General features: G+C 46.0%; 1 protein-coding gene across 6 annotated transcripts in view; it reads left to right on the top strand.

The window, feature by feature from the left end:
* Positions 1-27716, top strand: part of LOC147902895 (diphthamide synthesis DPH2 family protein) — a 120331-nt gene that overhangs the window by 80749 nt on the left and 11866 nt on the right. For all 6 annotated transcript variants that reach the window (XM_087373262.1, XM_087373266.1, XM_087373261.1 and 3 more), the window contains one exon: positions 26111-26265. In XM_087373262.1, coding sequence (XP_087229388.1) covers positions 26111-26265 — 155 coding nt within the window. The remainder of the gene's footprint in view (positions 1-26110; positions 26266-27716) is intronic.

The following is a 27716-nucleotide window of genomic DNA, read 5'->3' as shown; positions in this document are numbered from 1 at the left end:
CCCTTCTTGGCAGTTCTCAGTTCGTCTTTTCTTCATGGAGAAGAGCTTGTGGGGTGTTATGTCTTGGTCAGAGAAAAACCCTAGCAACAATCAAGGCCCCGAAACTAAGCAGTGAAGAATGAGAAAGCGTTTAGGGATTCTTGGAAGAGCATTAGGTGCTGACCATGTGGATGTATCCAAGACAGCGGCACAGAACTGGAGCATGATCGAAATTCTGTTCAGTGCAAAAATGAAGATCTCTAAAATTGTCTCGAAGTAGGAGCTTTTCAGCTTGTATATGGGAGAAGGAGATACCCAGGTTGAGGTGTTATTGAGTCAATCGTGAAGCCGCTGCAAGTCTTGGGGATCAAGAGTTGATGACGATGACACTAAAACCATTCTACATTTGAGTCTGCCTCCGAGGTATGCTGAGTTGGAGACAATGCTAAGGGTTAGTTCTGATAGTCCATTATCTCGTTTCAATGCTGTAAAGTGAAGAGCATAGAACAGAGGCATTAATCCTAGGAGGAAAAGCTTCATATACTCTAAAGAAGGACAAAAGAAAGAAAGAAAGAAGAGGAAAATCAACAGCAAAGAGAAACTCGTATGCGAGTATTGTGGCAAAAATTAAAATGCGACATGTGGCAAAATTTTGTTACACTAAGGCTTTGCATATTCATTGTAAAGGAGAGAAGGCATGCTTGGTCGAAGATTCTCCACTGACTGAAGAATTTGCAAGGTTAGAAGTAGCAGATGAAGGTCCAAGCGTTGAAGATGGCTGCAACGGGTTTGAATTGTTGTAATGTTCAGCACTGTGCAGGTATTTTCTATAGCAGTTGTTTTCTCTGTTGTCTTCTGGATCCCCTTCTCAGATTAAGGGGGCTATGTTGGGTAATCCTTGTAGGGATCATTGTAATGGTTGTCTAAGGTTTGAGGGGGGGTGGCCATGCAATCAGACGTGGCACCATTTGTGAATGGAAGCTACGTGGCTGTCCAACCGGTGCATTGGAGGTTTCATAATTGATGCGGGTTTCAGCGGTTAAGCGACTCTCTTATTACAGGCTGCTCTACGCAGTGTTATCTCTCTCTTGAAGCACACCATTTCGCCTTTAAGCTTGCGTTCTGGGCAATCCCGTGCCACATGTCCCTCTTCCTTGCAGTGAAGGCATTTATTGGCCTCCATCCAAGCATTCCTTTCGTCACGTGACAGCCAATTAGAGCCTGGCCTATCACGCTTCTTCTCTTTGTTAAATGGAGCCTTGGAAGAATTCCCTGGCTTCCTTGATTTCTTAAAGCTATCGTACTTAATGCTCTTATACCCGCTGGCCTTTCCAAGCAACAGTGCATCAGGTGTGGTGGCGTTTTCAATTAGCTGAGACATGTTGGTTACCCTTGTCTTTGTGCAGTAGTCTCTGATTTCCTTAGGAGCCCACAGCAATATTTTTCAATTTGCTCTGACAAAGGCACATGCCGATAAGAGCTGACCAGCAATAGGGCTTCCCAAAACTTTTTATTGTACTCTTCCAAGTCATGACAGTGACTGCATCCAGCTTGTGCCACGCTACCATAACATCCACCTCAAATGTAGTGGTCAGCCAAGTAGCTGAAAAGACCTATTTGAACGGAACCCAACTGGTCGGTGCTTTGTTCTGTAGCAACAAATTGATCCACCACTGTAAAGCATTTCAATTTTCCCTTTAGGAAGGTGGCTTCCTTTCGCATTTTAGAGGGCTCCCTGAAACTTCCTCCTGAGAAGGCTGCATGAAAATGTTGCACAAAAGCTAGCCTATCTTGAGCCGTGTCAAACTTCACTGCTGCCCCACCTTCCTTATAATCCTCTACCTTGTCTTTGGGTGTCAGTTTGTCGGCTGCAAAAAAGGAGGATGCATAGCTTTACCTCCAGCCTATCATGCACTGCCACTACCCATTAGAGGATTTGCCAAAACCAAGCATACCAAACATACCCGTGAGAGCTCCAAAACTCCCTCACATTCCACCTTGCATTCCTGGCTGCATGCCAATATTGTCATACATTATGTTAGGCATTCTAGGAAGCATACCCCCAGACACATTCCCTTGCATTCCTTGCATACCAGGCTGGGATCCCACTGGGTAGCTTCCAAGCATTCCAGGAACATCTACAGCCATTGTTTGGGACACCGAACCACCACCAAAATACCTTGGATGCAAAGAGGGTTGGGGAAAAGCTTGCTCCGTGATTGGCATTTTAAAAATTATTTCCTTGGCCATGCATATCCATACCAGGACCATGGAAAGATTGCTGCAATGGAGTACCTTGTGCATTTGGCATTACTGTTGGCTGTCCATTCAATGGCATCACGTCAAGTGACTATTTTTGGACTCCATTGGGCTCTCTTGCATGTTGCCTTTTCTCTCCTTAGACCTCAAAGGACTACACATGAAGTCAACAAACCGTGGGTCTTGCATGAGTGTTCCCACTGCACTCATTAACTGTGCCTTAAACATAGCAACAACATCCTCTGCATCCTCAGCCTCTTTTGACCCTTTTGACTGAGAGGCACATACACCAAAAGGGCATCCTTGTCAAACTGATTTGGCTCCTTTGGCACCCCTAAAAAGGACTTGATTGTGAGCCGAGTTGTAAAGAAATGGCACACCTCTCACCTTTGATCCATGAATCCAAGCACATCAGTGTACCCTTTAAGAAATCCCTATGTACTGTATCGTAAGATTTCTCAAAGTCCAAGAGTAGAATAGCAAGGCCCTAGCCACTTTGTCTGATCCGAGACCTCCCAAGATGAAAAGATATTATAAAAAATGTTGCGCCCATGCACAAGTCTAGTTTGTGTATCATGGATCAAGTCAGGGAGTAGAGGCTGCAAACATAGGCTGATTGCCTTACTAATGTTTTGTATGTTGTGCCCAAAAGTGTGATTAGACTCCATTGTTTTATCAAGTTCTTACACCCCTCCTTTGGAATAAGATGAATGAGATCCTCAGCAAGTGAAGCATGCATAACACCAAAGCCCCATATGCTTTGCAGAGCTGAGGGAAATCTTTTTTGGATACATACATACATTTATACATGTAGGTGTGTGTAGATTGCTTACCTTTTTCCAAGTTGAAGTCTCTTCTAGTCTATCTTTTCACTTCACCAGGCATGTTTGATATTTTGAATGTCTTGTCCTCTTTTCTTGTCTAGGATCTTTTCTTGCTCATCTTGTAAACATGGCGGTTCAATGAGTTCAACTAGACCTTAGGTTACTATCATCACCCAAATTTCTTTTTAGTTTACTTACTTGAAAAACTGGATATACTCTATGTCCTTCTGGTGGAGACAATTTGTAAGCAAGTTCTCTGATTCTCTTAAGTATTAGGAATGGTCCACAATATTTAGGGGATAACTTTGGACATTTATTACTCTTAAGGATTTTTGAAGATTTTGGCACTTAAGATAGGTTGTCTTGCCTTCACCTTTCTAACAGTGTGGATTTGCACAACTTCTTGCTCTATCTTGATCCCTTTTAATGCATTATAGCTGTCTTAGCCATTTGATTTGTGTCTTAGAGAAAATCCCTAGCTGCCTGAACCTTCTCCCTTTTGAGTCTCATTGCAATTGGTGCTTTTGGTTGAAACCATACATTACCTTGAATGGATTAACACATGTTGCAAAATATTTGGTACTACTACATGCAAATTCTAATATGGTAATACTCTTAAATTACGCACATTAACTATTACAAAAGTTGGTCATCTAAGAGAAAATGCCCACCGATCTATCCGAGGTCATGCTATCCCGGCTAGAGCATAACATTCCTTCCCTCTTCAAGCATCAGCGTCCTCGATGATGAAATCTGGGAACGCTCTCCGTAACTGGTATACAGATTCCCAGGTAGCTTCCGATAGAGGCTGACCATGCCATGCAACCAACACCGTGGGTATCTTCCGATTTCGTATTTGCATTGTTCCTCGGTCCAGGATTCTTGTTGGCTGGCGCCTTGCAATATCCTCTATCTCCTGAAACAAAACCACACCTTCGATTAGTGAGTCACCTGTATGCAAAAATTTCTTTAAGCGTGAAACATGAAAAACCGGGTGCACCTTACACCCCTGTGGCAATTCTAATTTATAGGCTACACTGCCTATTCTCTTTAGAATTAACCACGGCCCACAGTATTGAGGTGATAACTTAGCACACTCTCCTGAAGTCAACGCACTCGAAAGTCAACGACTTCGAGTGCGAAGGAACTCTGAGAAAAACTTTTTCTCCTTCTTCAAATACTCTTATAGACCGATTTTCATCCGCATACACTTTGGCTCTATCCATAGCCTGGCGGATATTAGCTCTCGCAAGTGCTAGCATCTCCCGCATCTGAACTACAAAGTTCGCGGCACTAGGCACTTTCTGAGGTACTCCAACTATAGTTGGATTGGCTGGTCTATAACCATAGTTCAGCTCAAACGGACTGAACCCGGTAGATGAATGTTTTTTATCATTGTAGGCAAACTCCAACAATGGCAACCACTTGTCCCATGTATGTTGCCTCAATGACACATATGCCCTCAGCATATCCTCTAAAGTCTGGTTGACTCTCTCCGTCTGACCATCGGTCTCAAGATGATCCCCACTACTCATTCCCAACTCAGTCCTTAGTGTCTCAAATACCGCTGTCCAAAAATGACCGGTAAATCTAACATCTCTGTGTGACACTATGGATCTAGGCAATCCATGCAGACGAAATATATGTTTAATAAACAAATCCGCCACTTGCGGGGCACTAACAGACTCTCTAGTCGGAATGAAGTGAGCCATCTTGGTTAGACGATCAACCACCACAAGGATAGAATTATATCCTCCTTGTGTTGCAGGTAGTCCTACAATAAAGTCCATGGAAATGCTCTCCCACTTACTTAGTGGTACTTCCAAGGGCTGTAAAAGTCCGGGTGGCTTCACCCGCTCGGCCTTACTTACCTGACACGAGAAACACCGTGTCACATATTCATGAATATGCTTTTTCATCTTTGGCCAAAAGAAATCTCGCTTCACGAGATCATATGTCTTCTCGACTCCTGGATGTCCCGCACACGGGCTATCATGGCATTGTCGAATGACTCTCTGTCTGAGATCATTCTAACCAGGTACTACAACCTTGCCATTTCTAACTAGCATACCATTCCTTATGGTATATCTTGCATAAGTTTGGCCTTTTCTGGATGCCAAGTCATCCTTTTCACTTTCCCCGGGTTTTAACACATGAGCCTTAGGCCATAAGCTCTGGACAAACTCGTCCACTTTTTGAGTTTCTCTTATCTCGGTCATTAGAGCACTCTCTAATACCGTGAAACTCAGGTTGTGCATAATGCGAGACAACGCATCAGCCACCTTATTATCTTTTCCTCTTCGGTACCGAATCGTTAGATTAAACTCATGCATGAGCTCTGCCCACCTAGCTTGGCGGCCCCTCAAGTCAGGTTGTTTACAAAAATGTTTCAGAGTATCATGATCTACATCCACATAAAACTCTGAACCATACAGATAATGCCTCCATGTTTTCAAAGCATGGATGATAGCATACAACTCTAATTCATGAGTTGGCCAATTCCTTTGAGAGGGAGAAAGCTTCTTGCTTTCAAAGGCTACTGGCCTTCCCTCTTGAAGGAGGACTGCTCCTACCGCAATGCCACTTGCATCGGTTTCTAGGAACAACGGTTTCTGGGGATCAACTATTTTTAACACCGGTCCGGTGACCACAGCTTGTTTTATGGTGTTAAAACTTTCCTGTTGATTCTGTCCCCAAATAAAAGGTACTTTATCTGAGGTCAGATCAGTCAATGGCGATACTATTCCGGAATATCCTTTGATATGCCTTCTATAAAACTAGACAAATCCCAAGAATGATCGCAACGCGGTCAGACTCTGAGGGATTGGCCAAGTTAGTATCGCAGCCACTTTCTTCGGATCCATTTCTACCCCCTGTGGAGTAATTATGAATCCTAAGTATTCAAGCCTAACCATACACAGTATAGTTTTCTTTTTATTCACATAAAGACTGGCTTTCCTCAAAGTACTGAACACTATCCTTAAGTGTTCACGATGCTCAGTAACACTCTTACTGAATATCAGGATATCGTCAATAAAATGTACTACGAACTTTCCGATATACGGACGTAGTAAATCGTTCATAAGCATGACGAAGGTCGCGGGAGCATTGGTAAGTCCGAAGGGCATTACCAAAAACTCATAATGACCAAACCTGCTTCTAAAAGCGGTTTTATGCACATTCTCGGCTCTAATCCGGATTTGATGGTAGCTGCACTTAAGATCTATCTCGCTGAAAATCACGGCTCCATGTAATGCATCTAGCAAATCATCTATCCGAGCCATCGGATACCTGTGCTTAACAGTGATATTATTCAATGCTCTGTAATCTATACAGAGGCGAAACGTATCATCCTTTTTCTTCTTTAATATCATTGGCGAAGCAAAAGGTGAGAAACTTGGTTGAATCTGCCCCAACTTGAGGTATTCTTCCAGTTGTCTACGCACCTCCGCCTCTTCAACAAAACTTATTCTATAGGGAGGTCTATTTACAGGTTCTGCCCCCGGGATCAGTTCAATCTTATGTTGAACTTTCCGCTCTGGAGGTAACCCATAAGGTAGTTCATCCCTAAAACATTCAGAGAACTCCTCTGTTATAAGATTAGCCAGCTTGGCCATCTCACCACTTTGCGTAACATCAGTGCTAGCCGAAGAATCACCAACCGGCTCTACCGATGCTGTGCAAAGGAATAAAAACTCTACTTGAGCCTTTCTGATTTTCATCACGGAAACCAACGGTCCCTGAGGTATACCTTTCTCACCTCGCAAGACATAAAGCACATCATTCATCTTGAACTGATATACGTGCTTTTTCCAATCAATGGCTGGATTCTTTTTAGAATGCCATGCCATACCCAGGGCTATATTTGCATGAGCAAGCTGTTGGGATATCTGAAGGTGTATGCCTCAGGCACACCTTATGTTTCTATGTGTGAGTGCTAGAGGCACAGTTAGGTGCCCACAAGCACAGTTAGGTGGTGGAGAGCCACATAGGATGATTGAGAGAATCTAGGAGCAGATTGAGGAGATGATTGTGGAGCTCTGAGGTCATCAGTGATGTCAGTGAGCATGTATGAGGTGCCTACTTAAGGACCTCACTCTTCTTCATTCTACAAGGAAGTAATGCAAGTATTCTGAGTTTGTGTCCACTCTACTCTTTTCCTTCAGTATTCCAACATGGTATCAGAGCCCTTTGATCCCCCTTGAGCCCATTTCTGCCACATCATCATCTTCTTCTTCATCTTCTTCTTCACCATCTCTCCCTCTTCTTCCAAAAATTTGCTTAAGCCTGTTCTCCTCCGATTCTCAGCCATTTCCCACGCCCTTCCAGCTGGAGATCCACCTTGTTGGGGCGAACTTCTGGCTGCAAGGAATTGACGAATCTTCGCTTCTGCTCGTCGCCATTACACAGAGGTCGTCGTTTTTTCTTGCTGCGTTTTCTCTGCGACTGCTCCTTCTTTCTCTAATTCCTTTCAGGGCAAGCTTCTCCATACCTTGGGCTACCTTGTGCTGAAATCTGAGCAGCAATGGCTGCATATTGAAGGAGAAAACAGAGAAAAACCAGTCGACTTTGTTGAAGAAGGAGAAGGCGACCTGACGCATTTTTTCGCCTCTTCTTCCCAGAGGATCTACTGTGGTATACCAGCTTTCTTTTGCCTCAGAAAGCCCCCTTTCTTTTGCTTTGAAGAGTGAGCTATAAGCCCTCCAAGTTCAGCTCTCTAGTTTTGACAGTTTTGACAAGCTTTTGAAGATGATGCTACATAAAATGCTACTCTAGCATTTCTGGTCTTTTGAAGTTTTCAATAACTTCAGTACAAGTGTTGCTTCAGTTTTGTTTTGACTTGCTAGACCTGGTTTTGATTGGAAAGTGTTTATTTCACCCACTTCTATGAAGCATGTAAGAAGAAGCATCATTGTTTGAAATTTGGTCACAAGACTTTGCTACATTAAATGCTTATATTTTGAAGCATTTCAGTTGTTATTCTAAGCCTTGTAAGAGAGAAGACACTACCCAATACTTGGGTCCAATACTTGGGTTAGAGCCTCTCATGGCTTGCTTATGCAAAATATGTGAAAAGCCAAAACATAAAGCAATGTCTTGTTATGCTACAAAGGATGAAAATGCCAACCTGACTTCCTTGTTGAAGATTGCCAAAACAATGGTTGCCAAAAAGGAAGCAACTACAGAGATCTACCCTCTCATGGCACTTTTATTTGACTCCAAGTACAAGAAAAAGATGAAGGTCAGATACCTAAGATATGCTTCTCTACACAACTATGGAGATGACAAGATAATTGTTCTCTTGAAGGATATGACTTTCAGATCCACTTGTTCTATCATAGTACCATGTTATAAGGCACTAGACACTGCCCATGTGGTAAGACCTTGCCTTGACATGGATATTTTGCCTCCACAAGATGAGGCATCCCATGAAGATTATGCATTTTAAACACATCTCTATGTATGCTCCAGATCTCTCTTTTTATGTCAAGGTACTCAGCCTGGATAGTCCTCCAAAATGAATGAAAATAAACTATTGTGTTTTGTGTGTTTTGTAAACACCTCTGGTCACCTTATAACCATTGGAAGATCTTTTTGTATCCCTTTTGTTTACCTTACACCCAAGGGAACCCTTGCTAGCATGAGAACCTAGCCATAGATTTATCCTTGACCACCATGAGATGGCATGAGAAACTATGAGACTAGATGTATCCTTGACATAGCCTGAGGCATTTCCTTGAGGGGGGGTTTGTTGGGATATCTCAAGGTGTATGCCTCAGGCACACCTTATGTTTCTATGTGTGAGTGCTAGAGGCACAGTTAGGTGCCCACAAGCACAGTTAGGTGGTGGAGAGCCACATAGGATGATTGAGAGAATCTAGGAGCAGATTGAGGAGATGATTGTGAAGCTCTGAGGTCATCAGTGATGTCAGTGAGCATGTATGAGGTGCCTACTTAAGGACCTCACTCTTCTTCATTCTACAAGGAAGTAATGCAAGTATTCTGAGTTTGTGTCCACTCTACTCTTTTCCTTCAGTATTCCAACACAAGCTTGGTCATTTCAAAATCAAGCTTCTCAGCATAGTCCTGAATCCGAAGCTCCAACTGGGTAACCCTTTGGTCCCATACTTCAGTTGAACTTCCATCGGCCATCCTGACTGTATACGCATAGTCAGATGGACTTGTCTTTAATTTCAGCCTCTTCACGAGCTTGGAGTTAATCACATTGTGAGTTGACGCCGAGTCAAATAACACAATGACATCATGACTGGCCACTTGTCCTTTCATTTTAATTAACTCCGTATCATTAAAGGCCGTATACCCCGTTGCTGCGGGCTTAGATAGGATGTTATCAGGTGCACTCGTCACTAACTTAGCAACAGATACACATAACAAACAAGGTACTAACCTCTGAGAAGGTCCCGCCAGTTGCATCTGCATATGTTCCGCATTGGGACTCTCCTGCATTTCTACGTCGCATTCAGATATTATCATATTAGCCGTGCGACGGTCTTTATTCAGTGGACAATCCTTCCACTGATGTCGCTGAAGGCAGCCGAAGCACAATCCTTCTTTCCTAGCTTTCTCTTTTTGTTCAGGGGTCAACGAGGACTTTGATCAAGCGCGGGCTGCCATTGGAGTTATTTTCCTTTTCACCCCAACGGTGATACTTGTTTTTACTGGTCCCTCAACCGGCTTCACCTGCTTGGTTTGGCCACTTGGCTGCGAGACACTTGTCTTTGAAACCCATTTCCTCGGAAATCCCCCTTTTTTCAGGTACTCATACTGAGTCCCTGCCTGCACAAATCCACCAGATCTGCCTCTGGCATCCTCATAGTTCAGGGCTACTGCTATAGATTCATCTAGTGTAGTCACATATTTAGCCCGAACTTCCATTTTGATCTTGTCGTTCAGTCCATAGATATAGTCCTTTAACTGAACCGACATAGGGAGAGGGTCTGTTATTTTCATGACACATTCCCTGAATTTGTCAGTGTACTCTGCCACTGACAGACTCCTCTGACGAAGATTTCTATAAGCATCCCAAGCTCGGGATTCTTCATCAGGTGGGAGAAAGTGTTTCTTGAATTCAGCTTTAAACCCTTCCCAGGTGGTTGGAGCAACTTGATCCTTCTGTTGCTTTATCCACCATCTGTCCACTGCCTCAATAAACAGGTGTGTGGCCTCGCGGATTTTCTTTAGATCGGATCTAATTTCACAAATGGCGAAGGCTTCTTCCCATTTGTGTAACCAAACCTCGATCACATCAAAGCTGCGCTCGGTCATCCGACCAGCGTACTTCTCCGGTCTATAATTAGCGATATTAGGCACTTTGACCCTCGCGCGCTCTAAGGAATGTATACTGGGCTCTGGCTCTACTGGAGCTTTGCCCTTATCAGTTCTAGACGGTCTAGCCGACAAGGCTTGCACCATCTCCCTGATCTCATTTTGACCAGCATTCACTTGAAGCTGCTGGTTCATAATCTGCTGTAAAGCATCCTCTAATATCGAAATCCTACCAATCAATGTAGGTGCTGCATGATGTGACATCTGTTGTGTAGACTGCACTCTAGACTCACTAGGATTCACCCTTGAATTCTGCCCTTCTGCCTCCATAGATTCACAATGGAAGATGGGTTTTTTTTTTTTTTTCTACAGTGCAGAAATAACCGGACTAATTGGAAACAAAAAAAAACTGCATGGAAAGAAAGGCTCCCTGGTTGTTTCGCAACGATGCCAAATGTCAACCTGCTCTTTCTCAGACGTAGAGTTTCCCTTCGAAGTCCATTCCAAATAGGTTGTGCAGAGACCTTAAAATGCCTCACAGGCGGTGCTTCTGCAGGACAGCAAGCAAGATGCGACCAAAATGTATCTAACGATTTTATGATAAATGTAATTGACGTGACGCCTTCACGTTGCGTAGATTATCATCCCGCTCCAAAATCGTTCAAAAAAACCTGTCTGACTACCGAACCGCTACGTTGCCCCAAATTTAGCCGTCCATTAATTTCAATGCTCAGGCATGCGCGTCGCTCGTCCCTGCTCCACGCTCGTGCTTCCATGACCCATCTCTGCTTGCCCACAACCAGCCATACTCCAGGAGCGGAACAGACAGATTCGTGGTGCGACAACCAATAGCCCTCGGGTCTTCACCAAATTCTTGCTCGAGGCGATCCAATCTGAGCACATCACCCAACTCGGTAGACACCCCAACCACACAGTCGGGAACGCCGTCACTTAGGCGTCACCTACACCAGTCGTCGTAGCAAAACACCAACGAAAAATTTATCGTCCACCTTCCCTTCACAGGTTTCGTCGTAAATCACGAATCCCCCTTCATCCTCTAGCCTTGCTCTGATACCAAAATGTAAACGACTTTATCTATCCTCGTTTTTATCTGTAGCCTAAACCTCTCTTCGTCGTTGAAACAATCACGGGCGATGGCTATCTGTTGTTCCACCTAGCCTATTCTCAAGGATAGTAAATCGTCAGATACGTATTTTCCTTCGTTATTTTCCTTCATACTTATCCATGAGACCCTCAATTCCCTAGATAGTTCTCCTTGCCAAATGTCATCATTATAGCCTCTCCACTTGGTGCACCTTTTTACCCCTCTCTTGGGGCACATTAAAAACCACTTGCCCCTTGGCATTATTGCACATTTAGGTGCACCTAGGCCTTAGCACTCAGAACTATCTAGTCAATGCCATTCCGCCCTCACCTAGGACCTTGGCAGTTACTTCTCTTGACCATTTCAATTACGCACATTAACTATTACAAAAGTTGGTCATCTAAGAGGAAATGCCCACCGATCTATTCGAGGTCATGCTATCCCAGCTAGAGCATAACAAGGGAGTGAAGAAGTGATACACAAATGTAGAAACCATGAAGGCTTTCATTCATTCATCATCATCAATGAGATAAGTGAAGTACAAGCCTTTATATAGGTCACACTCTCACACACTTGCACCAAGTGCATATGGGATAAGGCCCATAGTGACACGTGGCACTAACATATGACTCACACATGAACTAGTACTAGATCTCCTAGTACTACACACCAATACATCACATCAACACACTCTTTGGCTATCATATCTCCAACACCCCCTTCAGATCAAAGAGTGTGAGACCCAACACGCAAAGAGTAGATTGATCCCCTCTCCACCGCGATACTACAAAGAGCAAGCCCAACTATCCAACACCTCTCGTGTGATAGTGATTTCTCAGTCAGCTTGCGATCAACAAGGGCAAACCATCACTCGTCACACCCCCTTACTCTGAATTGGGTGGTCAATACCATCAAACCAAAGTAAAAGACAATACATTAAGTTTTGGGGGACAACCTAGGGCAAAGTACCTTTTATTGACTCCAAATACATTCAGTTTAGAAGGACAACTCAAGGCTGAGAGCCTTTATTGACTCAACATAAACACACACAGCATAAAAGAAAGCCCTAGAACTCTAGTAATAATGCTCCTCAAATGAGAGGCCGTGAACCTTAGTTGTGGCTGCTTGTATCTCCTCAGGGGACTCTTCAGGTTTGGTGTGTTCTTCAGCAAGGAGAGTGGCATGGTGCTTCTCTTGTTCCTGTTCCTTTTCTTGAAGCAATGATCCCATTATGTCCTTTCCTCTTGCAAAACCTGCAAATAATATTCTTGTTGGTCTTCTATTCGCTTGTGGAAGCAAATGCTTGATTACCAGGAGAGGCAAGAGTGGTTTCCTTATTGTGACGATCTTTCTCAATGAGGAGTACCACCACATCATCAAACGTGGTAGTGGCAAGGCGGAGTACTTCAAGAGTTTGCTCAAAATGGGATATCCCGTGTATACTCCTCATAAGGACAACCATCTTATCTTCATCATCAAGCGCACTTTTCAAACTTGAGAGTTGTTAAACAAGAGATTGAAACCTTGCTAGATGATCACTCGACTCATCACTCTCTTCCATTTTCAAATCATAAAACTTGAGCTTCAAAAAGACTTTGGAGTTGGTGATTTTATTATCAAACAATGTCTCAAGGCAATCCCAAATCTCCTTAGCTGTTGACTTGAAGTCCACATGATGGATGAGAGAGTCGGCCAAGCAAAGACTAATGAGGGCAATGGCTTTTGCATTCTGCTGCTTCCAAAGCTTGCGTTGTTGCCAATCAAGTAATTCAACTTTGTCGTCCTCAACAACATCCCAAACACCTTCGCGCATAAGGAGCAGCTGCATCTTGGTTAGCCATGTGGGAAAACCTTCCCCCTTGAACTTCTCCACAAGCAAAGAAGTAGAAGACAATGAAGTCATGATGGCAAAGACCTTGATGAAGTCGGACAGCAAGCTGAGATGAAGGACCAGCAAAGGAATGAGCTGGTCTCAGTCTCCAAAACACAACAGCCAACTCCTCGTGTGCAAAAGGGAAGATATAGGTGTCTAGTGGTGCTCCAAATGCCCCAAAATGTAGAACGGAGTGAACCCAAGTCAAAAAACAGCAAGTGGATGCCCCGAAATGCAAGAATGGCCGAAGGGAAGAGCAATAGTGGGCGTGATGACTGCTCAAGGTACTGCAACTGATCTGAAATCGTCAACAAGCAAGTAGCTGCAGAGGCGCCAAATGCAAAAGTATATCTCAAAATTTATGAGGACCTCATTGAAACAGTTCCAAGCTACACCGAGATGCTGTAGTAGATGTGTAGATGTACCAAAATGCACCAGCAGGTCCGAAATTGATCAGGTGGCTCTCTAGAGTATTATGAAATGAAGTAGCAGGCCTCCACAATGCAAACCGGCTGGTGTAGATGAGCTGAAGGCTAGGAGCAGCCCCTAAAATGCTTTTGGTATAGGCGGTTCTGCAGCAACCCTAAAATGACTCGAAAATGCAATAGCAGCTCCAAACTAGGTCGAAAAAGCCTCCAAATTCTGCAACCAATGCACAGGTGTTTGGCTCTGCGGCACAGCGGCCTGGAAACCCTGATGTTTTGCGATGGAATGCTCTGAAATGACCTCGAGGTCCACACGTTGGAAGACCGCCTTGAAGACTGTGCCGACCAGCCAGCTAGCAGGCTGCCTAGCGCGCCTAGAGCTCCACTAGATCCTGAATAGAGGCGGCTATGAAGGCAGGCTGTCTACTTGAGTAGGAATGAATGCAAAAGGGCTGTAAGGAGAGGCAGAAATGAGTGCAGAACTGAGGCAGCTGAGAGGAGAAGAGCTTGAGCAGAATTAGGGTTAGGGTAAGGGCAGAGATGATGACATGGCAAGGCAGCTATGGCAGGGCTAACCTGCTCTGATACCATGTTAGAAACATGGTGTGAGAGAGAGAGATATAGGTTAGGGAGTGAAGAAGTGATACCATAGTTGCCAGGGAACACCGTTCCATAGCTATAGAACGTTGGAACGGCATTCTCTTCACTGAGCTTGAAGAGAACGTCTGAGGAACGCCTGGTCTATGGAATGGCTATGGAACGTTCCACATCCCTTGTGGAACGTCTAGGGAACGTTCCCTAAGCGGTTCCTTACATGCAGATCATCTAGATGATGGAGATGATAAAGAGGATGAAGAGGGCAGCAACCACAATGCTGCAGATTTAGATTGATCATTGATGTTGACAATGTTGAGTGGATCATCCATGTAGCAGCTAGTTTTTTAAGTTCTAGGAGCCTTAGTAGTAGGTCTCACTCTTCTTTTCTTGTATCTAGATTCAAGATTCTAAGACTCAAGATAATCTCATATGCTTGTGCCTTGTCTCTTATGGACTTTGCTTTTGTATGCCATTGACAAGCTACAATGATTAATCTAGATTCTATTATCAATGATTATGCATGAATCATGATTCATCTATAAGATTCAGTATTGACTTTATGTCCTAAGTCTTGAGTCCTTACTCCAAAAGCAATTGCAACGTTTTTGAGTCTTGGATTCTAAGTTTAAGCTTTCTAATGTATAGAATAGTATGTTTGTTTATGGGTATGGTGACGTGGCGTTCCCTTCCCGTTCACGTTCCCTAGGATTTGGGCGTTCCCGTTCCCTAGGGGGTCGACGTTCCGTTGCCGTTCACGTTCCCTAGTAACTATGAGTGATACACAAATGTAGAAACCATGAAGGCTTTCATTCATCCATCATTATCAATGAGATAAGGTGAAGTACAAGCCTTTATATAGGCTAGACACTCACACACTTGCAGCAAGTGCATATGGGATAAGTCCCATAGTGACACGTGGCACTCGCGTATGACTCACACACAAACTAGTACTAGATCTCCTAGTACTACACACCAATACATCACATCAACACACTCTTTGGCTATGATATCTCCAACAATTAGTTTATGGTTTACTTACATATGCTTCAAGTATATCCTTTATGGTCTGATTGATTTGTTCAATTTGAGCATCACTTTATGAATGATCCACAGTTAGAGATCTATCCAACTCCTTAAAAACAACAGGGTGGCTACTATCTTGAATTGGCTTCTTCATTGGAAAAAGAGCGGTCATTGGCCTTGGTATGGGCTGGACCATTGACCTAGTACCAATCACTTTGTGGTAGGACTTGTCTCGCTGTGGCTTTGGTTCTGGGAGGGACGCCCCCTACGAGATGTCTCAGTGGGATCGGGGTGAGTGGTTGTGGCCTTAGAGAGCAAGGCACTCGAAGAGGATTACAGAGGTGACCTTTTTCTCGTATACCACACGCATTGGTCATTGTCTTCATCTCGAGGCAGCTGCCTGGATTCCTTCGAGAGAGCATTGTTGCGTAGAGCAGTGGGTGCCCTAGAAGGTCATTACCACCCATATGGACTAGTTTCCACCCACATAATATTACATACTGCGCATTGGTTGCAGCAAATGCGACTGGATGGAAGGTGCCATTGATGTCCAAATAGGGACCTCGAGATGATTTTGCACAGCCTGTTGAGCTGCCTTGCCACACAGAGGATCTGGCAGGGGGCGTCCAGATCGTTGGCTAGGACACAGAGGATCAGTTGGATTTCACGTGGAGGCATGGTAGCTTGGCTAATAGAGGACATTCAGAGGAAATCATTCCAAAAGAAGCCTAGAATGAGAGTAAAGATGTGGAGTACCCAATCATACTATGGAGTATTGCCACCTAAAAAGGTTTTCTCTACAGTTGTTCCCCAAGAGACAAGCCCAAGAAGAGGAGAGGAATGACTCCCACTACATCTCCAAAGAGAATGAAGCATATCATGTGAAGAAGAGCTACATCAAAGAAAATCTGGTTGAAGAGAGAAATCCATCAACAAATGAAGAATCAAACTTTGTGGTAGAAGATAAAGACTATGCCTTTTGAGCACTTTGTATTTTGAACTTTATTTATCATCACTTGGTCAAATTTTTGAGGTTCACACCAGGCATACAAGATTTTTGGACAAAGGGTCTTCAAGGTTAAGTTGCAGGACACAACTTTTCCTTCCCGCTAGTGGCCTCTACCCTCAGTGTTTGTATGGCTGGCTTTTTTGTGAGATCGGGAGAGAGAGCGAAGGTGAGAACTGAAAACGAGAGAGAGAGAGAGAGAGCTGAAAGCTTAGTTGCAAATAGATGAGTGTAAGAGTGATACAACTGAAGGAGTGAGATAAGGTTTTGTCCTAGTGACAAAACCTTAGTAGTCACTAACCATAGTTAGTGGACTAATTGCGGTTAGGGGGAAAAACCTCTTAAAGAGGGAAAAGTGCCCCTAACTAGCTTATTAAATTACATTGGTCACTGCTGAATTATATCTATAATTCTAACACCCCCCTGCAGTGCCAATGTCATGTATTAGGATGATTAATCACCAAACGGATATAAGTTAAGGGCACTGCGAAATGCCTCAAACTTTTCACGTGGAAGTGCTTTGGTGAAAATATCTGCAACATTGTCATGTGTGGACACAAAGATCATACTGATCTCTCCTGCATGCAACTTCTCTCTGACGTAGTGATAGTGAACCTCAATGTGCTTCGTGTGAGCATGAAACACTGGATTCTTTGCCACTGCAATGGCACTCTGACTATTAGTGAGAATTGGAGAAGGACCCTCCAATGACAGATGAAGATCAGCAAATAGACGACGCAGCCAGACACATTCAACTGTTGCTGTGAAAGCTGCCCTATACTCAGCTTCACATGATGATGTAGATTGTTTCTTGCTCAGCCAGGAAATGCAAGCTTTACCCAAAAAGAAACAATTGCCACTAGTGGACTGCCTAGTGTCATAATCACCAGCCCAATCTGAATCACTGTAGGCATGCATCTGCAAGTCACCCGCCCTGGGAAATAACAAGCCAAAAGACTTCGTGCCCTGCAAATAACGGAAGATGCGCTTAACTGCCTGCCAATGCATAGTTTTTGGGCTGTGCATATACCTGCTCACCTGAGATACTGCAAACTGAATATCAGGTCTAGTGTTGCAGAGATAAATGAGGCATCCAACAGCCTGACTGTAAAATGTGGCATCAACTGATTCTCTTGCATCATGCATTGTGAATTTCAGCCACGGCTCCATGGGAGTGGCTATGGGCTTACAATCATGCATGTTAAATCTGTCCAAGAGTTTCTGCACATACTTGGACTGAGACATAGCAGTGCCACTTCTCTCTTGAGAGAACTGGATCCCCAAATAAAAGTGAAGCAGCCCCAAATCTGACATGTCAAAGTTGGTCGGCAAATCAGCTTTGAAATCTGCAATATTATCTTCATTGGACCCTGTGAGCAGTAAGTCATCGACATAAAGAATGATGACTAAAATTTCCCCCCCATCCTTCTTAATGTAGAGGGTGCTCTCAGTAGGACTATTGTGCAGCCCCTTGCTGGTAAAAAAGGCATGAATCTTGGCATACCATGCACGAGGGGCCTATTTCAGCCCATACAAAGCTTTATTCAGCTTGCATACCTGAAGTGCATTTCTTGAAATTTCAAAGCCTGGAGGTTGTTTGACATAAACCTCTTCCAACAAGTCTCCATTTAGGAAGGCTGTTTTAATGTCCAACTGATGAACATTCCACTCAAATGTGCAGCCATTGCAATAACAGATCGGATGGTGGTCATCCGGGATGTAGGAGCAAAAGTCTTCTCATAATCTATGCCCTTTTCTTAAGCATAGCCTTTGGCAACCAGCCTTGCCTTGTATCTGTCAATGGAGCCATCTAGCCTCCGTTTCACCTTGAAAACCCATCGTGTACCAATGGCATGTTTACCTGGTGGCAAGTCTACGACATCCCAAGTCTGATTTTTCTAAATGGACTGCAATTCATCGTGTATGGCATTCATCCAATGCACATTGTCCTTTGCTTCTTCGAATGTTGCAGGCTCCTCCTCATCGAGAAGAATACCTGCATATGCTGATTCCACTGAATTAGCACCTTCCATGTGCCTTACTGCACTGCGAGTCCTGCCAGGTAATGGAGCATCAATCTTACTCTCCCTGAGAGTCTGTAACAGCCAGTTTGGGACTGTTTTTGCTGCATGTATGTCTGCAATTTCTTGCTGAACCACCTGTTCCACTGCCTGTGGAGGTGGTTAGACATCTTGTGGCTGAACTGGAGCAGCGGGAGGTGGCTGTAAATTCTGATTTGCATCAGAAATATCAGCAAGGGAACCCAAGGAAATGGGTAGCAACCCCTCAAAAACATCCTCTGAAGAAGAAGGCATATGAAATTCAGCCTGAGTGTGAGCTGAATTTTCTGCAAATATCACATCTCTACTGACAATGATCTTGCGTGTAGCAAGATTGTAGAGACGGTACCCCTTGCTTTCTGCACTGTATCCAACAAATATGCACTTAATTGCCTTATCTGACAACTTATGCCGAAATTCAACTGGCACATGAGCATATGCAAGGCATCCAAAGACACGGAAATGATCCACTGAAGGTTTTCTCCCATTCCAGACTTCATAGGGAGTTTTTGTTTTCAAAGCCTTAGTGGGAGACCGATTTAAGATGTAGTTGGCACACATTAGACCTTCAAGCCAGAATTTGTGAGGCATGTGTTTGCTTTTCAGCATACATCTGTCCATCTCCATAAGAGTTCTATTTTTCCTCTGAGCTTTGCCATTTTGCCGAGGGGTCAGCCTCACTGTGAGCTGATGCACAATACCCTTGCCTTTCAGAAAGCATCAAAATCTGCAGACAAGTATTCCCCACCTCTATCTGTGCGCAATGTCTGTATCTTGAGTCCAGATTCATTTTCAACCATGGCTGAAAGTGTTTAAACACCATGAACACTTCTGATTTGCGCTTCAGCCCAAAGACCCTAGTGAAATTGGAGTAATCATCAATTAAAGTAACAAAGTAGAGATGACCACCCAATGATGGAGTCCTCATGGGACGACAGACATCACTGTGTATAAGCTGTAATTTTCGGACAGCTTTAACTGAACCATCCTTTTTGAAGGGGAATCTGTGCATCTTGCCTAAAATGCACCCTTCACAGGCATGTGGAGGAGGTATCTCAAGAGGTGACAATGCATCAACCATAGAGTGCTTCTGAAGTGTCATCAAGTTGTTGTAATGCATGTGGCCATATCTGGCATGCCATAACTCTGCATTCTGCATGGCAACAGTAGGAGTAGAAATTGCAAGAGCATGGGCTGCTCTTTTCTAAAAAAGATCAAGCTGAAAAAGCCCACGCGGCAAAGTACCAGATAATCTCAAGGCATAATCATTTTCTCTATCTCGGACAGCACATTTGTCATCCTCAAAGATGACCTGAAATCCAGCCTTGTTAAGAGTGGACACTGAAAGGAGATTCTTGGTGATACCAGGCACATACAAGACATCTGAAAGTCTGAAAATTGAGCCATCAATGGTGGTAAGCTCAACTTCTCCTGTACCACGTACTGAATATGACGAGTTGTTGGCACAAGTGACTTTCTTACCAACGGGAGGTGGATGCAAGGAAGTGAAGAGACACTTCCTAGAAGTGATATGCTTGGAGGCACCGCTGTCAAAATACCAAGTATTCAGTGTTTCATTGACACTGAAAGCTGATGCATCCGTGGAAGGATCATAACTGCAAGTCAAAAAGGCATATGTATCATCATTACAAGTGGCTGTACTATCCCAAGCATCTGGAGCAGCCAGCCTAGAATCTGAAATGCAAGATAAAAAGGCATAATCCTGTCCAACAAAGTTGGCTGCAGCATCCCCACTGTCAGATGCATGAGGAGCTGAATGTGAAACAGCCATACCAGAGCTGTTTTTCTTCTCTTTTGCAAGCCTTTTCCTGCATTCTGCAATGTGATGACCTGGCTTTTTGCAGTAATGACAAAAACCCTTCTTCTTGGGCTTACTTGCATCATTCTTAGCCTTTTGTGAAGGCTGTCCTGACTCACTGGAAGGCTGATTTACTGATGTCTTTGCCTATCCCTTTCCTTTTGACTTGAACTTTGAGAGCATAGCTTGTTCACCTGCACGTGAAGCCAAGTTTTTCCTGGTCTGCTCTTCCTGAAGCAGAAGTCCTATCAACTCATGAAAAGTGAGAGGATTTGCACCCCCCCCCAATGATAAGTTCAGCGAGGTATGAAAGCTGAGATAAGTCTCAGGAAGAGAATTTCAGAGTGGTGGTAATCATCTCTGAATCAGGAATAATCTCATCAATGTTCAATAATTGCTCTCTGAGATCACTGACATGGAGTCACCCTCTTCCATATGTGTATTGCTTAACTCTCTTTTCAAGAAAGATACCCTTGCATCATTCCGGGCTGCATACATGCTTTCTAAGATATCCCACGCTGCCTTCGAGGTCTTACACGACCGGATATGCGGAATGATAAATCTTTTCATTGAAAGAGAGATGCATGACAAAGCTAAGGCATCCCGTGAATCCCATCTCTTCTGCTCTGGAGTTCCCAACACAAAAGCCCCAATTTGTGGCTTGAAATTGCAACAAAAAAGGGGCGATGTAGCAGTAGGAGCACGAATTGTACGGGCACGAGGAGCTTGGGCTGGAGGCAAGAGCTCAACGAGGCTCTGATACCAAATGTGAGATCAGGAGAGAAAGCAAAGGTGAGAACTGAAAACGGGAGAGAGAGAGAGAGCTCAAAGCTTAGTTGCAAATAGATGAGTGTAAGAGTGATACAACTGAAGGAGTGAGATAAGGTTTTGTCCTAGTAGTCACTAACCATAGTTAGTGGACTAACTGCGGTTAGGGGGAAAAACCTTAGTAGTCACTAACCATAGTTAGTGGACTAACTACGGTTAGGGGGAAAAACCTCTTAAAGAGGGAAAAGTGCCCCTAACTAGCTTATTAAATTACATTGGTCACTGCTGAATTATATATATAATTCTAACATTTTTCTCAAGTATTATAGAAAGTTCTTTGCTTTTTGAAAGGGGCTTGGGGAGGAGGGGGGGGGGGGGAGGGAACAGTTCTTGTGTTTTTCTATGTTAAATTACTGCCAATCGCAACATCAGCTGGTGCACAGTGTCGGCCAGCCAAGATCGTCAAGAGATTATGACTTTGTATGCATTAATGTGCAAGTTTCCTTGGTTGGAGTAGTCATGCAGAAATCATAGTCCCCAACTTTCCTCTTGCGATTATTATGTCCTATAATCTTTCATCTCCACTACAGTGCAGGATTTTGTTTTTGTGCAGCTATGAAAGATATGAGTTGTCTTATGCTACTTGTCTGCTTCACTTCTTTGCATATGATTATCCACAGCATGATGATGGTGATGTTGAAGATGAAATTTAGGTCTGGTTCTGATTAACTTCCTAGGTGTAGTTTTAGTCCATTCAGCCTTGGAACTGATATGCTGAATGAGAATTTGATCGACAAAAACTCAGGCAATGATGCTCATATGTCTGCCTATATAGATATATACTTATTTAGCTCTTCACTAAGTGTTGGGCTGTGGACACTGATTGCGATGTCAATGGTCATAGGAGGCAATACCTGCTGTGCATCGCAGCAGTATCGGCAGTCTATGGGACAGAGATTGGGGCGAGTGCGTGGATCTGGTTGATTTGGTGTCTCAGGCTTTGCAGGAGTCCAGCCAGATTTGCCAGCTCGCAGCCCTACAGGTTCGACAGGAGTGGTGGGGCAGAGAGAGGGCTCTTCGGAGGGACCTCGCTTCCATTCAGCGACTCCAGCAGGCAGCCCCGGGCTCGGAGGAGCTTCGGATCCAGGCCCTTCGAGCCAGAGCCCTTCTTGAGGAGACTCTCCAGCGCCGTTCAGAGTTTTCCTATCACGCCTCTCTCTCTTTCTGGGCTCGGAAGGGCGACCGGATGTGCAGGGAGTTCTTCAGGACGCATGGCCAGAGAGCAGTAGGTGATCAGCTACGGAGTCTTAGGACAGCGGAGGGGCACATCGTTACTGAGCCGGGTGAGGTCTTGGGGTTGGCTACCGACTTCTACAGGACTCTTTTCCAGCAGGAGCAGCTTGCCCCTCGCACTCGACGCTCCCGTGAGGAGGTGTGGAGGCACATTCCATCCCTGGTCCAGCCCAGCATGCAGGCGACGTCGTTGGCACCGTTCACTACGGACGAGATGTTGGAGGCCTTGATGGCCATCGACGGGCAGAAATGCCCTGGCGAGGATGGGCTATCCCGAGCTTTCTTCACCTCCTTCTGGGATCAGATCCATCAGCCCCTCCTAGCAGCTCTTCAGAGGATTTTCAGCAGCGGATATATGCCAGAGAGCCTCTCCTCGGGACTGATTTGCCTCATCCCGAAGGGAGGAGATCGACAGGAGATCCGTCAGTGGCGCCCGATCACCCTCCTCACCACTGCCTACAAAATCCTTGCTAAGATGATCAGCGCCAGACTTCGGCCTCTACTTCCAGACCTCATTCATGACACTCAGACAGGCTTTGTCCAGGATCGCAGTATCCTGGATAATGTCTTCACCTTCTCAGAGGCGGCGGAGTGGGCTCAGCACAGTGGGTCACACTTAGCCATCCTACTTCTCGACTTTGAGAAGGCCTACGATCGAGTGGATTGGTCCTTCCTGGAGGGGACTCTGGAGCGACTAGGTTTCCCAGCAGGATGGATTTAGGGTATTTCAGCGCTATACAGGACAGCTTCTAGCAGGGTCATCATTGGCGGCAGGATGGGAGAGCGTTTTCGTTTGGAGAGATCAGTGCGTCAGGGCTGCCCCCTTGCTCCTTACCTGTTTCTCTTCTTCGCCGAGGCTATGACATACTACCTTCGGGCGAGGTCTACCGGGATCCGGGGTGTTCGCCTTCCCCTCTGGGAGAACACGGAGCTCTTGGACTCGGAGTATGCGAATGACACAGCACTGTATGTCCAGGATGATGAGATGATGTTGGAGAGGGTGAGGTTGGCCCTAGAGGTCTTCTGTTCGGATGCCGGTGCGAAAATCAACTGGAACAAGTTGGTTTTCTCACAAACCCCGGGGCGTGCTCTCAGTGGGGGAGGTTTTTGGGTTTCAGGTGGATCCCGCGGGGACAGACAGCTAGATATCTCGGCTTTCAGGTCGGCCTGGATATCACGCCAGCTCAGCAGTTTCTCCCGGTGCTAGATTCCATTCGACGGAAGCTGGCTTTCTGGAGCACTGCTAAGCTCTCCCTTGCAGGTCGTGCCCTGGTAGTCAACCAGGTTCTCCTAGCCACGGCTTGGTATGTGGCTTCCTATTGGTGTTTCTCGAGATCCAGCGTGGCACAGCTTAGGAGGTTGGTTCGGAACTTCCTGTGGTCCGGGGGGGATGGTCTCAAAGATACCAGAGCGAGGGTTGCTTGGCAGACAGTCATTCTTCCGCAGGCTGAGGGTGGCCTGGGGGTCATCGATCCAGAGCTTCAGAGTCGGGCCCTGTTGGGCAAGCTAGTTATCCGCGGTTTGACCCCGGGGGGGCAAACGTGGAAGATGTTACTTCAGCAGGGGGTCGGTTCTTGTGTCCCGCGCCGAGGTGGAGAGTGGCTACCGTCCCTCAGGTGGATCTTCACTTCCGCCCCGCTCACTCAGCCCCGCTCCCCACTTGTTCGTAGCCTCCTCATGGTTTGGAGGCGGCTCCGCCTCAGTCTCATACAGTCCCCTCCTAGCTATCAGGAGGAGATCGATCGCCAGCCGCTTATCTGGAACGATCAGGTCAGAGATGCCGAGGGCCTTCAGCTGGGGGAGAGATCACACATCAGGTGGGACGGCTGGATGCGGGGGCCAGCCCGGTCCCTTCGAGTTTGGAGGGACACGTACAGACATTTGGAGACCGCTGATCTTGCAGACGCAGCTGGAGGTGCCCGTGGAGCTCAGGCGAGACGTACGGAGATAGACAGAGCGATCCCAGCTGATTGGTTGGTTCCACCCGAGTTTCAGATCCTCATGCCTGGTGAGGACCGTTGGCTGGGACAGTTCACCCCCCGTGGCATCCCACTGGTGGTTGCAGGTCGGATGGACGACTCCTCTATTTCCTTCTTCGCGGTTATGGGGGATGGCCGACTCAGGAGAGAGGATGTGCTCATCGACCCCCTACTCCCATGGCAGAGGGTTCGGGTCGTAGGCCTCGTGGGGAAGGTTTGGCGGACCGATCCTAGCATAGAGCAGGATCAGCTGCAGCTTTGGCGACTCTGGCTCTGGGAGGGGCGGGCCTTGTCAGAGCTTGATTAGGACCCAGGAGAGTGGAGATGGCCAGAGATTGTGACAGGTCAGGGGCTGACCTCTTTCTTTGCCTACAGCACGACATTGGGCAGGCGAGTTCTCGGGAGGATGCAGAGCCGCCCTCCCACCCAGCGGCCCAGTTGGTATGCACAGGGTATTTCCAGGTTATTTTTGCAGGCCTTCTAGAAGGCCTTGTGGGAGAGCTGGCGGCCGCGGAAGATCTCCTACTTCGTGTGGCTTCTTGCCCACAAAGGTCTTCCAGTGGGGAGCTGGTTGCGGCAGATAGGTCAGGACGGACGTTGTCAGATCTGTCATGAGGACAAGGAGTCACCAAAACACTGCCTATGGAGTTGCACTCGCGCCTAGGAAGTGTGGAGGTGGACCTTCGGGATCCTTACTCGCGCAGCACCGGAGCTAGGATTGATCACTTGGGGCGCGTTCTGTTGGTGCAGCATCGCACCTGGTCTTCATCACTTATTCGAGGCATGTCAGCAGGACCCCACATTCCTTATCACACAGGGGACGTGGGGGCCGCTCGAGAGCATCCCGCTGCACCTGGCAGAGGCTGGCACAGGAGCTCAGGAGAGGCAGCCAGTCTGGGAGATTATTAGCAGCATCGCAGGATGGCACATTTGGACCTCGCGCTGCGCGCAGATCCTCGGTGGCACCTCCTTATCGACTGCCCAGATCATGACTGACATCTGGAGTGAGATTATTCACATCCTCAGAGGCTAGTGGGACCAGATACAGGGGGACTCCTGGGCCGGCCGGGAGAAGCGGAGACGTTTCCTCCGGGTTTGGGACACACAGGGCCTCTTCTTCGAGCATACTTCGCAGGGCCTTCAGTGGTGCTACTCACCACCTCTCTGGCTGTTCATTCACACTCGCCTGATCCCTCCGTGAGAGAGAGCTTTACTTTTGTTACCTTTTGGGCTGCGTCCGATTTGTGAACGCAGCCCGTCAGCTGCAATGCTGACCTCTTGTATCTTGTTTTCGAAGTAATATAATTAGCACTGTTTTTTCGGCAAAAAAAAAAAACCTGCTGTGCATGATAGAGCAGATGGTTTCTACTGTGTGGTGGCTATAGTGAAGCTGGAATCGCTCTATATTTGTTTTGCTTTCATAGTGTGAGTTTGGGCATGTTTCATGATGCATGTAAATATTCATGCAGTCCATGCCAAGGGTTCCAATGTATGTTTCTTTTGCTTGTGGTTGCCCCTTGGCTTGCAGGGAATTAAATCTTCAGTGCGTTTGATGTAGCTAGAACTCATCAAACAAAGTTGTTTAAACAGATTTGTCCTGAATATGTAGCTGTAAAGTATAAGCAGGTGACTGTTCTCAGAGTTTCTGTTTGCTAAATGTTTTTTAACTTTCATATGTTTGTAGCAATCCTTGCCTAAAAGACACGTCACACAATGATATGACTGTCATATGTCACTGTTGCTTTTAGATAGTTTTAATAACAGGGGTAGCAATGGGACTAGAGCTTACTGTTGCAATTCTATTTAATACCAGGGAAAGCCAATGGACGGGAGCGTACTCTGTAGATTTCCGTATGCTGAGGGAGAATTATGACATGGATGTAGAGATCACTCAAAAGAAGAGTACCTCTGTGGATCACAAAGAACCTCGATTTTCATTCCTTAAAGGTGGCTACATGGAAGAGTCAGGTGCTCTCTCTCTCTCTCTCTCTCTCTCTCTCCCTGCTAGCTCTCCCTCTCCTGCAAGCCTCTCCCGCTCAGCCTCCCTCTCCGTTCTCTCTCTCTCCCGCTTGCTCGCAGGTCCTGCACCCTCCCTTTCAGCCACCCCCGCCATCTCTCTGTTGCTCTTGCGCTTCACACCCCCGCAAGCTCTGCTCCTGTCGCGACACCCCCACCATCTCTGTTGATCAGCCATTCTCCTCCGTTCTTGGTCGTTTTCTTGGTCTTGAATTTGCTCCATCTCGCTCCGTCGATCAGCCATCTCTCTCCATTCTCTCTATCGATTAGCCCTCCGTCTGTCTGTCGTTCACGCTCAATCCTCTGTCCATCATTCAGCTATCTGCACAATTGTCTCTCTCTCCCATCTCTCCTCGCTAGCCATCGCTCTCCCTATGCTCTCCCACTAGCCCCCTCTCTCCCTAGGCTCTCCCGGTAGCCATCGCTCCCCTACGCCCTCCCGCTAGCCTATGCTCTCCTACTCTCTCCCGCTAGCCTCTCTACATGCAGCCTACGCCTCCCCCTACACGCCTACGCTCAGCCTACACAACTACGCCTACGCCATCACTCAGCCTGGTTAGACTAACTCTAGTTAGTAGGCTGGTCAGACTAACTCTAGCTAGACTAACTCTAGTTAGTAGGCTAGTTACAAGTTAACGATGTCCTCTAGCGATACTTCTAGTAATCCCCAACATGAATCTAGTTCGGGTTCAATTGTGCGTTTTTCTATTCATATAGTGGGTTCTCTCCGATTATGACACCTACTTTGGAGGGGTCATACACTGTTCTGCACTACTGGACCTTTCTCTCTCCTCTGCCTCTCAGTCGGCCAACGTTCCCACACTCGGCTAGGATCGCCTCCTTCAGGCCACTATCATCTCCATACTGCACCCATCTCACCCAATCATCACCCAGCCTCCAGTCTCATCCTCAAACTTTCATGCCACAGTCCTTTTAGTTTCCGCTAGAGCACAGACGAGCTGACCCATCAAAGGCTTGGGAGAACTTGCTAATGGAGCTTCATAGCATCCGAGAGCGCGAGAGGGAGCTGTCATGCTTCACATAGGAGCAGACACGCTTCACCTAGGAGTAGGCACGTCTCATACGGGAGCAGTCTCAGGCTATCCGAGACCAGGCTGATCTTATTCAGGGGCTCAGACAGGAGATTTTGCAACTTCGACAGGAGGTCACTGCTATACGTACAGTCCCAGGGAGCACCCCAATTGTGGAGGCGCAGATTGTGAGCATGCAATCTGTCATCAAGGAGACGTCCAGATGGGTCGACGTAGCCAAACGGGAACCTACAAGGGTAACTGTTTCAGCTACCTTCCTAGAGCAGTAGCAGAGAGCCAGCAAGGCTCTCAACATCAGAGTATGTGGGATCCCACCCATTGAGGCTACACCGATGGCAGATGCGATGGCTT

Source organism: Dipteris shenzhenensis, chromosome 4 (genome assembly GCF_047967505.1).
Source record: "Dipteris shenzhenensis isolate YYH24624 ecotype China chromosome 4, Dip_SZ_1.0, whole genome shotgun sequence".
NCBI classification, from domain to species: Eukaryota; Viridiplantae; Streptophyta; class Polypodiopsida; order Gleicheniales; family Dipteridaceae; genus Dipteris; species Dipteris shenzhenensis.
The sequence above is the reverse complement of the archived record's forward strand: the minus strand, read 5'-3'. Positions and strand labels throughout refer to the sequence as shown.